The sequence below is a fragment of the Macaca mulatta genome, chromosome 4, assembly GCF_049350105.2.
Source record: "Macaca mulatta isolate MMU2019108-1 chromosome 4, T2T-MMU8v2.0, whole genome shotgun sequence".
Lineage (NCBI taxonomy): Eukaryota > Metazoa > Chordata > Mammalia > Primates > Cercopithecidae > Macaca > Macaca mulatta.
Window position 1 is genome coordinate 37,596,322 of NC_133409.1, and position 14,403 is coordinate 37,610,724.

Sequence of the window (14,403 nt, forward strand, 5' to 3'; positions counted from 1 at the left end):
CTCAGTGCTCTGTTCATTCCATCGTTGCATCTTAGTTGTTTCAAGGAAGCAATGAATGAGGAATCAAATACGTGCACAGTGTTCAGGCTTATCCAGTGGATATTAAGACGATTTATTGCTCTCCTTTTCCTCCAACGTACTATAATACCATTGAATGAGGGGAGTGCTTACCCTTTTCCAAATTAAGGAGCTTGTCTTTCTCTTCTACTTAACCCTTGCTGTCCTGGAAGCATGCCCACAAACCCAACACCACACAGCCCACGGTCACAGTGCCGCTCATCCTTCCTGTGAGGTTCTACTCCTTGCCTGCATTTAGTAGAAGGAATCATTCTTGGTACAAATCAACAGTGCGTGTCTGCGGTGAGAAGAGCTTCTGACTCAGTGTGAGTTTCAGTGCCTTCCGAAACCACCGGTAGGAAAAGACATAGATGATGGGGTTGCAGGCTGAGTTGAAGTAAGCAAACCAGATAAAGATGTCAAAGACCAGTGGGGGTGTGATAAAGTGAAGGAGGCTGTCGACCATCGTGTCTATGGTGAAGGGGAGCCAGCACAAGAGGTATATGCCCACAGCAATGCCCAGGGTCTTGGCAGCTTTTCTCTCATGCTTGGCAGCCCCAGCCAGGCTATTGCTCAATGTAGTAATCTGCTGAGCCTGCCTGGTAGCTACCACAAAGATCTTCACATACAAGCTGATCATAATGAGGCAGGGGACAAAGAACAAAGGGAAGTTTAACCAGCCCCAAAATTTATTGAGCAGCAGCTGGCAACTGCCCACACAAGGCATCTCTTCCAGCCACTGGCTGAGCCTTGTCTCTACCACATTTGTGTAGAGGAAGAAGGAAGTGTATGTTGCGGGCACCCCCCATCCTGCTAGGATGTACCTGAGGGCCACCCTCACTGTGAACTTGGAGGGATAGAGCAGGGGGTCACAGATGGCACAGTGGCGGTCAATGGAAATGAAACATAGATGGAAGATGGAGGTGAGGCAGAAGAGGGTGTCCAGGTAAGTGTGCAGGCGGCAGAGGAAGTCCCCGAAGAACCAGCAGCTCTCCACTGAGCGAATGGTGCTGAGGGGCAGCACAAGCAGACCCAGAAACATGTCAGCCAGGGCCAGGGAGAGCAGCAAGAAGTTGGTGGGTGTGTGAAGCGCTTTGAAGTAGGACACAGCAAATGCTACAAATAAATTCCCTAGCACGATAATCAGCATGCCTGCTGCACAGGCCAGGTAGATGACCAACTGGATGCCCAGAGTATGTACTGTCCTGGGGCAAGACCCATTCACCTGGTAGCAGAACGCCGCAGGGTGCTCTTCAGCACCTTGGATAAAGACAGCTCTCATTTATGGTTTCTACTCTTCCTCTGTCTGAGAACTGGCCACCTTCTCCACTGGGGGGCAAAAAAAAAAAAAAAAAAAAAAAAAAAAAAATCTGTCTGCTACATACTCACAAAGTGAAATGAAGAGGAGGAAACTAAAGTACAATTTGGAACCTAGTGCATGTCCCTGGGTACTGAATCAACTGTGCCCTGAAAATCAAATGCAGCATGGTATTCAAGGTTTCATGAGAGTTATTTCTGCTAGCCCTAGTTTATATGACTAGGTAGTTTAAAACGAGTGTAGATAGTATTCTTAAAGAAAGAAAAGAAGGATGTAAACTGAATGTTTCCTCAAAGAAACCTTGATTATATCAGTAGGTAGTATTAAATAATAGAGAGTGTCTCTTGCATTTTGATAAGGTACTTTTTGTCAAATGTAAAGTGAAATTTAAAGCAATGATCTGAATCAAGTGACCAATTAATTCTTGTTAAATTATTCCTTGGAAAAAGTGTAAGTTCTAGTTTCCCTATGTAAGAATTACATACATTGACAATAAAATCAGCAGATTAAGCTTTTTAGCTACATGTCAACTGTTCCCAAGAGAAGAATTCAGCATGCAAATACTAATAATTAAAAGGGTAGAAAATTGCTCTAGTTTAGTTTTAAATGCTGCACATTTTATGATGATAGCACAAAGCGTTTACACATCTTGGTAGAACTATTTGATAGGCAAAATGATTTTATCTGTTTAACATCGTAAGTCTGTGAACTATTAACCAAGTCCTAATATATTGAATTCAGGGTTTCTAAGCTACTTACACAGGTAGGAATCAGAATCCCTTCCTGGGAAGAAATGTTTCTTGGAGCAGGTGGACATAGGGAATGTTAGAGTACTCTTCTGTTGGCCACAATGACAGATGTGCAATCAGTTAATGATTTTATACTCTCAATAGAAACTACTCCTTCATGTGCTATGATATAAATAAGCTGTGAAGAGGCACCATGGGACCTAGTTTGCACTATTCGCAAGTCTCAGTTGTTTAAGGTTCCTGCTCAGTACAGAATCACTTACCCTGACAATTAATTACAGATAAAATTTAAAGACACTGGATGTGTATATTCTTTTTTAGTTCTTCAGTTCTGGGATGTTTTGAAGGTATTCTTGCCTGCTGATGGCTGCTATATATTCTCTAATTTCATTTTTAGTGACTTCTTTATTTCTCTTCTGCCTTAGGGTTATTTGTGTATATTTCTCTCAACATGAGAAGTCGCTGAGAATAATTGATCATGAGTTTTTTGGTTCATCAAGGGGTGGTTTGTGACTTCCACACAGGATTCATTATTATGTGTTTTTTGAGCACTGTATTTTGTGGTGGTGAAAGAAAGCATGGTAGATGAAACAGTTTACCTGGAAAAAGAATAGTTAAATTACTGTTTCATCCTTTCCTGTGCCGTCACCTAACCTCTCCCTCTGCTTCCCCCATTGGTAAGATTATGTACAATTATACCTGTGTAACTTGATTTCACAGGGATGTTATCAAGGAAAATAACATGTTGAGTCATATTCTGCTCTCTGCCTCTTGATATCTTAGAAGCTGGTATGCCTCTTTACGGTTACAGAGAAACCACTTCACAGTATCAGTCAAACTAAAGTTGTAAAAATGACAGAATTCTAGAGATGACACTAAATTACATCTGCCAGAGGGGCCTGGAAGAGGAGGTGGGTCAGGTTATAAAGAAGGAAGGAGGTTAGTATGCACCTCTCCTTTCTCTACAAATCCATAGCTAAACCCAGTGTTTTCCAAGGCAAAGCTCCTTTGGCCTGGTGACCACTGGAATCTTGCCTTATCCCAGCTTCATAGGTGTGGAAATAAATTTCTGGCTCTAGAACTTAATCAGACCAAGAAAGAATATTGCATTACTATGTACCTTGAAACCCCTTTAGCTTAAAAGTCATAATGCACATATAATTGGCTAAGGAGTCCTATGACTTTATATTTAATTTGACCAAGAACCTGTGAAAAATACAAACAAATGTCTTGTAGCTGGAATAGGACTGAAGAAGAAACAGAGGAAGGTTTTTGGTTCTGGGATAGATTACATCAAACCTACTAAAATGTAATATGTAACACAATTGTATTTGAAAATGCAGAATTTTATAGACTGTTTCTAGTATGATCTCTATGTCTCAGATTACTTAACGCCACTGTGTCCAGTTTTCTCATCTATTAATTGAATATAATACATTATCTATGTCACAATTTTGTTGTGAATATTAATGAGTTAAAATTCATAAAGTGCAGCCTCTGGCATGTAGAAAGTTGAGTTGGGCAGACAGGAGTTTCAGTGGATATCTAGTGCATAAAACTCTTAACCTTCCCAAGTTAGGGCTCTTATCCCTTCTTCCACTGACTTTTAGAAATACATTCCATTACATAACAATCACAGGCAAAAGTAATTGGATTCGGGATCTTCTAAAGTTTCTCGCTTACCTTGGGGATTCAGTAATGTTGCAGCAAGCTGCTAAAGGTCTTGAATAGAGGAACGTTTTGATTTCTTTTAAATCTCCCCACTGCGTCCTGTGTAGCCTCCTCTGCACTACACTCACATGTTGAAATAACCAGTGCCCAGTTCCCAAAGACCATACTATGTGTCCCACTCACATGCTTTGTAAATACTCTGTACTTTCTTCTTTTACAGCACCCTTGAGACACTGGGTTACAGATTAGCGTTTACTTCTGGTCCCCCATCCAGTATAACCTTCATGAGAGGATGTACTATGTCTTATTCACCAATACAGCCTGATACCTATCACAGTTCCTGGGTGTGTTATTATTAGTTATTATTATATTAAGGTTCTTGTTAGTCACAAGAAAAACAAATTGAATGTAATTGATTAGTCCCTGAACAAACTAACATTGTAGGAATGGTATGAATAGATCACTCACATTGTGTGACTTTTATCAGCAGCTTTTCTCCTAATACTCAGGTACTAAATCTGTTATGAGACATGGGGAGCAACCCAATTTAGAAGTTGTACTGTTATTACATGATCATATATATATATATATATATATAAAACCTGAAAGACTCCACCAAAAAACTGTTAGAACTAATAAATAAATTCAGTAAAGTTGCAGGATACAAAATCAACACATAAAAATCAGTGTTTCTATATGCTAATAGCAAACCATCTGAAAAAGAAAATCAAGAAAGCAATCCTACTTACAATAGCTACAAAAAATGAAATACCTAAGAATACATTTAACCAAAGAGGTGAAAGGAAGGCCGGGCGCGGTGGCTCAAGCCTGTAATCCCAGCACTTTGGGAGGCCGAGACGGGCGGATCACGAGGTCAGGAGATCAAGACCATCCTGGCTAACACAGTGAAACCCCGTCTCTACTAAAAAATACAAAAAACTAGCCGGGCGAGGTAGCGGGCGCCTATAGTCCCAGCTACACGGGAGGCTGAGGCAGGAGAATGGCGTAAACCCGGGAGGCGGAGCTTGCAGTGAGCCAAGATCCAGCCACTGCACTCCAGCCTGGGCGACGGAGCGAGACTCCATCTCAAAAAAAAAAAAAAAAAAAAAAAGAGGTGAAAGGTATCTGCAATGAAAACTATAAAACATTGCTGAAGGAAATTTCAGAGGACACAGATAAGTGGAAAGATATTCTATGTTCACGAATTAGAATAATTAATATCATTAAAATGTTCATACTACCCAAAGTAATTTACAAATTCAATACAACCTTATTAAAATATAGTAACATTTCTGACATAAATAGAAAAATAATCCTAAAATTAATATGGAACCACAAAAGACCGTGAATAACCAAAGCAATCTTGAGCAAACAGAACAAAGCTGGAGACATCATATTACCTGACTTCAAAGTATATTACAAAGCTATTATAACCCAAATAGTATGCTATTGGCATAAAAATAGATGCATGTACCAGTGCAAAATAATACAGAACACAGAAGTAAATCTATGTACTTACAGCTAACTGATTTTATCTATGTACTTACAGCTAACTGATTTTTGACAGTTAAGAACACACATTGGGAAAAGGAAGATCCTTTCAATAAATGGTACTGGGAAAATGAAACATCCACGTGCAGAAAAGTGGAATTAGACCCCTATATGTCACGATATGCAAAAATCAACTCAAAATGAATTAATATATGTAAGACCTGAAGCTACAACATAGGGGAAACACTTGATGACATTGGCCTGACCAAAATTTTTTTAGGTAAGAACTCAAAAGCACAGACAACAAAAGCAAACGTAGACAAATGAGATTGGATCAAACTAAAAAGCTCCTGTGCAACAAAGAGAGCAAGCAACGGAGTGAAGCGACAACCTGCAGAATAGGAGAAAATACTTGCAAACTCTACATCTGAAAAGAGGTAAGGAACTTAAGTGGCTCAATAGCAGAAAAAGCAAATAATCCGATTAAGAAATGGGCAAAAGATTGAAGCAGGCATTTCTAAAGAAAAACATCGAAGACACACAAATGGCCAATAGATATATTTAAAAATGCTCGGCATCACTAATTCAGAGGTCCTCAACTCCTGGGCCACAGACTTGTATCAGTTCCTAATCCCTGGGCCATGGACCAGGGTTCCAAAATTGTTTTGGAACAAGAAATGGAGGTGGAAGTAACATGTATCTTATAATGGCACCAGTAATGGTACTCGTTCGTGGCCTGTTAGGAACTGGGCCACCCAGCAGGAGGTGAGCAGTGGCAAGCGAGCATTACCACCTAAGCTCTGCCTCCTCTCAGATCAGCAGCAGCATTAGATTCTCAAAGGAGCACAAATCCTATTGTCAACTGTGCATGCAAGCGATCAAAGTTATGCGCTCCTTATGAGAATCTAACTAATGCCTGATAATTTGAGGTGGAGTAGTTTCATCTTGAAACCATCGTCTCCACAACCCCATTTGTGGAAAAATTGTCTGCCACAAAACTGGTCCCTGGTGACAAAAAGGCTGGGGACTGCTGACTAATTATCAGGGACATGCATATCAAAATCACAGTGAGATATCACTTTGTCCCAATTAGCATAGCTATTATAAAAAATGCAAAAAATAAAAAATGCTGGTATGGATGTGGAGAAATGGGAATATTTATATACTGTTGATGTGAATATAAATTAATATAGCCATTGTGGATAACAGTATGAAGGTACCTCATAAAATTAAAAATAGAACTGCTATCTGATCTAGCAATGACACTACTGGATATTTATCCAAAGGAAATTAAATCAGTATGTCGAAGAGATATCTGTACTCCCATATTTATTGCAGCACTACTCACAATAGCCAAACTGTGGAATCAAACTAAGTGTTCATATATGGATGAATGGATTTTAAAAAAGGTATAGACACACAATTGAATACTAAACAGCCATAAAAAGAATGAAATTCTATTATTTGTAGCAACATGGATAAACCTGGAGGCCATTACGTTAAGTGAAACAAGCCAGTCAAAGAAAGACAAATATTACAGTCTTACTCATGGTGGAATCCAAAAAAGCTGATCTACTGGAAGTACAGAATAGAATAGTGGTTACCAGAGGCTGGGGAGGGTAGGGAGGAGTGGATGGTAAGGAGAAATTGGTAAATAGGTACTATGTTGCAGTTAGGAGAAATAAGTTCCGGTGTTCTGTTTCACAGTGGGGTGACTATAGTTAACAATATTGTATAGTATGTTCAAAACAACTAGAAGAGAGGACTTTGAATGTTCTCACCACAAAGGAATGATAAATGTTTGAAGTGATGAATATGCTAAATATCTTAATTTGGTCATTACACAGTGTATGCATGTACCCCATTCATATGTACAATTATGTGTCAATTTACAGTAAAATTAAAAGAAGTTATGTTGCTGCTCTAGGAGAGATTTTATTGGAGAGAAGGGCCTGTGGCCCCCAGAGGTAGCACAAGAGTAATGGGATCCAGGAAGTGGTTTCAGAAGAGCAGGGAGGAAGCACAGAGAGGATGATCATGAGACTCACAAGAAGAGCATAGGCCCAGGGGTCAAGAGGCTGGAATTAATCTCCAGCTGCATTTGACTGAGTCTTACAGCCTTGAACCATTCTTGGTTCCAGTGTCCTCATACTGCCTTTCCTAGTCTCATTTCCCACTTTGTTCTGTTTTCATTTTTTTATAAACATACTTAAAAAAATAATCTAGTCAAGTCTCTTTTTCTTGTATACATTCATGTAAGCCATTCTTAAATCCTTTTGGAACAAGGGGTGGAAGTGGAAGTAACATATATCTTACAGTTACAATGAATCCTTGGAACCAACAGTACCAATTCAAGGAATATGTCCCAGGGAGATGATCACACAAGATAAACTTTGCATGCTAAAGGATATTCTGTGAAGCATTATTAATAGTAGTAAAAAATGGAAACAACCTGAATGTTCTCCAGTAGGGGATGGATTAAACAAACGATAGTAACTATAGTACAATTCATGCAATAAGATCTTTTGCAGTCATTAAAATTAATGATATAGTTCTATTGCTATTGACCAATATATTCATGACATTTTCCTGAATAAAATCAACAGATACCAAAAGACAGAAAACAAAATTAGCAAAATCGATCCCTGTGGGTCCATGTATACAAGGAGAGAGTTGACAGTGGGTCTCTGGTTGGTTTTGGAATGACTTCCCTTATTGTACTTTTCTGGAGTACTTGAAGTTTCATTTTATTCTTTGTAATAAGCATGCATAACTTTTACCAAAGGGGAAAAAATCTGTATTTTTACTCCAAGGAAAAAAAATGGGTCATGGTTGTGCTCAGATATTAAACTTTGTCTCAGGTCTCTTAGCCAGTGACAATATAGTCTTTATACTATTAGCCGTGCATGAAATCTACCAGAGTAGTACTCTAGATTAAAACTTATCTAGATCGCCTAGCTCCTTCTTATTTTGAATACACCTATGCATATTTGAGAAATTTTTTTTCATGAGGATTTGAAAATGTTTCACGGAATATTTAGAGATTGTTACTTAATTCTCATTTATGGTCTGGAGTGTTGCTATCAAATTCTAGAAACCAAATTTGTTTTCAAATTACTGCCAACTTTAACAAAATCAATTGTAATGAGACTGTGTTAATTATGTTAACCTGAAATTATGAAGCCAGATGGAAGTGTTCTTAGTACAAGCTCAAACTGGCAATCCTCACTCAGGTTCAGAGATTGTCTTGCTATAGCATGTTGTCTACGGACAGTCTTTGCCTGCCTTTGAGAGCACATAGGACAGAATAATTCTTGATTCCTCAAAATCTGTCTGATATGATTTGGGTCTGTGTCCCCATATAAATCTCATGTCAAATTGTAATCCTCAGTGTTGGAGATGGGGCCTGGTGGGAGGTGATTGGATCGTGGGGGTAGATTTTCCCTTTGGTGCTATTCTCTTGATAGTGTGTGAGTTATCACGCGATCAGGTTGTTTACAAGTGTGTAGCACCTCCCTCCTGCCTCTTCCTCCCCCTTCAGCCCTGTAAGATGTGCCTGCTTTACCTTTGCCTTCTGCCATAATTGTAAGTTCCCTGAGGCCTCCCCAGCCATTCTTCCTGTACAGCCTGCAGAACCTTGAGCCAGTTAAACTTCTTATTTATAAGTTACCCTTGGCCTAGCTCCACTCTGCACCCGGCTCTTTTTCCTCTCTGCTGACATTGCCGAGCAACAGTGGTGTCAGGTCTACCACTGAATTCCTGGGTAAGGACGCAGAACAGTAGCTACCCAGCGGCAACAGCTTACCACAGGCTTTGCACATGCCCTATCTTTGCAATTTCACTTCAGTGGGTGAAAGTACTTGCTTAAACTTGCTTCCTCATGCTGATCTTCAGGAAGTTGGCTTAGTGACCCCTTCTCTGATGCTCTGACTCCACTTCCCCAGCTTTCCCTTGACTCTAACAGAGGCGCTGGTTCCCTTACCAAACCTGCTGCTACAGTCCTTTGGTCAAAAATGCAGGCAGTCTCTCCACAACCCTATGCCAGGCTAAATTTTCTTCTGCCATGCTCTCTTGGCTTCATTGTGCCTGGCTCTGTCATAACACATATTACCCTGTAGTGTAACTGAGCAGCTATGGTCTCTCCTATGAAGTCAAAATTCTCGTGAGGCCAGGGTTTGAGTTTTATTTATCTCTGAACCGCAAGCAATCAGAGCAACACTTGGCACATAGTAGGTGCTCAATAAATGTTCATTGAACTGAGTGGTTTTTAATACAGAGAGCAAGTATCATGGAAGTTACCATTCCCCCTGAGATAATGGCTACTCTGCTCAACTTAGATGAGTCCTGGGAAGAGGAGATTGGTTTAGGAATGAAAAAGGCTGCTTCACTCTCCTTGATTTAGCCTAAGAAGAGCATGTGGAGCTGTTCTGAGAAACAATTGAGCTAATGTTTGTGGACACCCATGTAAAGTTCAATCTGGGAGGATAATGAATATGTTGTGTACACACTTATGCAAGACATGGATGCATCCCCACTATGTGTACACACAGGCTGCATACATACATGGATCAAAAGTGTATATTGCGAGAAAGAAAGCATATTTTCCTAAACTCTTTATTCATTTATCTCATTTAGTAAGACAGTCCGATTTTATCAAATATTGCAAATCTCACATCAATTCTTTCTGAAAAGGGGTTTAAGCCAAAATTATTACAATTGGAAGTAACTACAACTGTCTGCGTCCTTCTCCCCTTCCGTGTCACAAGCATCCTCCATAACTCAGACTTCCTGTATGCCCAGGCTCTCTCCCACTCCCCTAACAAGCAATGACAATCTCAAGAAAGATTTAGATAACTCAGACACACAAGGCTGTCAATGATTATGGAAACCAACTTTGCTTTTGCATCTGATGTTTTCAAGTTAAAGTGAGAAAATCTCTATATGATTTAAGCCAAAAGACTCAAATTCCAGATCCCTAATTTGGAATCTCAGGAGTCAGCAAGACTTGGGAGAGATTCTTTTTACTGGAGTTGTCTTTCCCCAAAGCCCAGAAATGGACCACTTTGGTAGCTTTAGTATACTTGGAAGGCTAGATCTATGACTCCTACCTAGATATTCATTACACCAACTGGAAGGACCTCCTTATCTAGTCAATTCATGCCCCTACTTGTGTAGAGAAGGGGCATCCCAGATTCCCCACCAGAAAAGAGTCCTATTGAATGAGGAACACAATCTAAGCAAGGGCAGGAAACAGGCTTAGGGTGGAAGAGTCAGCGTGGAAGATCATGCCTGTGACAATCATCCTCAATGCCTTGCGAAACCAAGGATAAAACATGCCATATATAATGGGATTGAAAGCTGAGTTGAAATAGCCTAGCCAGAGGAAGACATTGTACAGATCTTCATGGGTTGCAAAATTAATGAAAGGATCTATGATCGTCAAGACAAAGAAGGGCAGCCAGCACAACACAAACACTCCCATGACTATTCCTAAGGTCCTGGTGGCCTTGCTTTCTGTTTTAGAGGATGTCTTTTTTTTGCTTTCTGACCCAGCCTGTTTAGTCCTAGAACCTGTGCCAATTTGCTTAGCATGCTTCCTGGCTACTGTAAAAATGTGTATGTAAATTCCCACCATGGTTGTCCCAGGGAGAAAGAAAGCTATAAAGGAGGCCAGTACACCCCAGAGCTTATTAAATATTAACACACACAAACCTGTGCAATCAATGACTGCAACAAACTCTTCTACACCAATTATGTTTAGTTTTGAGAATACCAGGCCAAAGGCAAAAAGCATGGGAATGGACCAACTGATGAGTAGAAAGAGTTCTATGACAGGGATGGTAATTCTGGTGACATATTGCAATGGGTCACAAACAGCATAGTAACGGTCAACTGAGATGAAGCAGAGGTGAAAAATGGAGGTGGTGCAGAGCATGATGTCGCAGCAGCTGTGGACTTTGCAAAAGAGGTTTCCAAAATACCAGCAGGACTCGATGGATCTGATCATACTGAAGGGCATGACCACACAGCTCAGCAAAAAGTCAGTGGTGGCCATGGAGAGGATCAAGAAGTTGGTCGGGGAGTGGAGCTGCTTGAAGTGAGCGATGGAAATGATTACGATCATGTTGCCCAGCATAGTCATCACTATAGCCCCGATCATGACCAGGTACATGGCCCAGACACTCAGCACTGGCCTCACATTTCTAGGGCACGAATGGTTAACTGAGCTAAAGCAAAATTGTACCGCTGGGGGGTTCTGAGGGTCAGACAAATTCATCGTCTTTGTCTTATGGGTACTATGAATCTTGTTCAAAAGGGCTGTGTTCCTCTCAGTTCTGTGTGAGAAAGACACAGTACAACAATACAAATCACCAGCAGCACAGCTTTTTTTCAGAAGCCAAATTAAGCCTGCATGTACAATCCAAGTATGAATTCCCTACTGACCAGGAGCACTGCTTCCTAAAACTTTGCATGCATACAAAGTTAGGCATCTTTTTTTTTTTTTTTTTTTTTTGAGACGGAGTCTCGCTCTGTCGCCCAGGCTGGAGTGCAGTGGCCGGATCTCAACTCACTGCAAGCTCCGCCTCCCTGGGTTCACGCCATTCTCCTGCCTCAGCCTCCCCAGTAGCTGGGACTACAGGCGCCTGCCACCTCGCCCGGCTAGTTTTCTGTATTTTTTAGTAGAGACGGGGTTTCACCGTGTTAGCCAGGATAGTCTCGATCTCCTGACCTCGTGATCCGCCCGTCTCGGCCTCCCAAAGTGCTGGGATTACAGAGGCATCTTTTTAAAACACAGATTCTGATTCTGGGGGAGGGCTGAGAGTTTGCATCTAAGCTCTCAGCAGATGCCAGTGTTGTTAGTCCAAGAACCACCCCTAGAATAGGAAGGGGCTAAAGAAAACTGGATTGCTATTAGGTCATCGTCGTCTCAGTAATGCAGGTGAATGCACATTCCAGTTGCCCTAATATTAACCTTAACTCAGGACTCCAAATCCGTAGGCAGATTGAGTTTTTCCTGTCCCACTTATATTGGACAATTTTTAAACAATAAAAGCTCCTCAAGGATTATGAAGAACTATGGAACTATTTTTTAATGTTTAGCTTAATCAATAATTATGATCTGAAGATTAGGCTGATGCTTCTTTTTAGCTTTATGTGTGGGCATTTGCCAGTGCTTTCCATCCTGCCACTTATGACATACTATTCAATTAAGGAAACATTTCTGTCTCCAGCGTGGAGAACAACATAGTTTTTAGAGTTTTGAGCTATATTATGGCAAATTAAAAATATACTGAGGATAACAAAATTATACTTGAACAATTAAAAATATAAAGGAAAAACCCACAAATAAAATATTCTATAATCTGTGGCTTATCTCCTTTCATTTAGCAGCTATATTCATGAATCCGAATTCAAGTTGAGGTCCTCTCCCCCCGTTTTTGTCTTATATTTGTAACAAACGTGATATGTGTGAGTGTTCACTGCTTAATCTATCATTTTGTATAATTAATACTGTTGCCCTTATAATGTGAAAATAATGAGACTGACTCACCCAGAGTATGACATGGTTTGATTTGTTTTTCCAGTGCTGGAGCTGGATGTGTAATTCTGGTGACCAATGCAATCTAAGGCCAGTTGAAATGGACTTTGGCCTGAGAATAGCCTCAAACTAAATTGTCCGTTGGGAAAATGAACCCACAAGCACGTCCTCACCAGATTTAATTGAGAAAGACATTAATAAAAATACAAGCACCTTTAAAAATACTATTTTCACTATTTGCTATAATAGCTTAGCAATTATCTCCAATATCTGTGTATTATTTGAAATGTTACCATTATGACATGTTTTATTTGCTCTGGGTATAGTAACTTGATTTCTTAAATTGTTTTAGGGTTTTTTAAAAAAATACCAATCACATACCAAACGATTAAGTTTCACTTGAATCACCAAGCCATAGGGAAATGAAATGTAAGAAGAACAAAGATGTGTTCAACTCCTTTGTAAAGTGCAGACTAGCAATTAGAATACACAAAATCAATTGTTTACTAGTCACGTTGGTTCCAAAGCTCTAAAAGGCTGCAAATAATCCAATCTTAATATCTAATACTTTATTTAATAAGTTAACTTTAGCCTGCTGTTTATCTCCCCTGCATGTGTAATTTAAAAACTTTTCCTCAATTCTTTTAAAATTCTTTTAAAAATCAATCTGTAAGAAAGCTAACTACAAAGTCACTTCAGCATTTGCGACTATATATTCATAAATAGAGCATTTCCCATACAAAATTTTACATTTCATTATATAGGTTTTAAAGTTTTAAGTTCCATGTTTGAAAATCTATTCACTGAAAGAATATAAGTTAACCTCCTCAGTTTGTAAAGTGAATTTATTTATTTATTTATTTATTTAAAAACCATGGCATCAAACAACTTCTAGAAATTAACAGTATTCTCTCATATATTACAGTTACATATATTAAGGAAATGGTTAAACATTTAAGTGTTAGATTAAGACAAGAAGATAGAGTAAGACACACATATATTTTAAAAATTATTACATGGGTGAGTTGTTAAGGTAATGTCAAAGATAAGAATAATTTCAAACTCCTATCTTAAGGTCTTGGCGAAAAGTTATGAAAACAAGTAACCACATGCAAATATGACTGCTGGCTTGCTTGTTTGCTAAAGGGAAATGACTATACAATTAAATCAAGTTGGAGTTTTGTTTATTATTTAAAACTTAACAGAATAGAGATTCCTTTTATTTGGAGATTTGCCTTCGGAAAAGATAGATACAGCATTTTTTTAACAAAATAAAATAAAGTTAAGCCCTTTATGACATCTCACTTTTATCATTGGATATGATTGTGCCTTTTTCTCTTTTTTACTGATAGCATTTCCCCAAGCATCAGCAACAAAGGGCTAAATTAATTATAACATTGCAAACAACCACCCATGGAAATTATTAGTTATTTCTTCTAGGAGGCAGAAAGAAACGTCCGTTGACAATTCTGGAGAGAAGAGCAAGAATTGCATAGTTTTTTAGTTCAAATGTAGTTCTTTAAGGGAGAAGATGATAGACTAATGAAACATTATACAAGAACTCTGAAATAATAATT

General features: G+C 39.2%; 2 protein-coding genes across 3 annotated transcripts in view; both read right to left on the reverse strand.

Moving 5' to 3' along the window:
* Window positions 1–244: 244 nt before the first annotated feature.
* TAAR5 (trace amine associated receptor 5) overlaps window positions 245–14,403 on the reverse strand; it is a 29,189-nt gene continuing 15,030 nt past the window's right edge. The window contains exon 4 of one of the 2 annotated variants that reach the window (XM_077998668.1): window positions 245–1,386. In XM_077998668.1, coding sequence (XP_077854794.1) covers window positions 326–1,339 — 1,014 coding nt within the window. In that variant the 5' untranslated portion in view covers window positions 1,340–1,386 and the 3' untranslated portion in view covers window positions 245–325. 2 annotated transcript variants of the gene reach the window in all.
* Window positions 10,520–11,563, reverse strand: TAAR4 (trace amine associated receptor 4). The gene is given in 1 exon segment (NM_001098400.1): window positions 10,520–11,563. A coding segment is annotated over 1 exon segment (1,044 nt).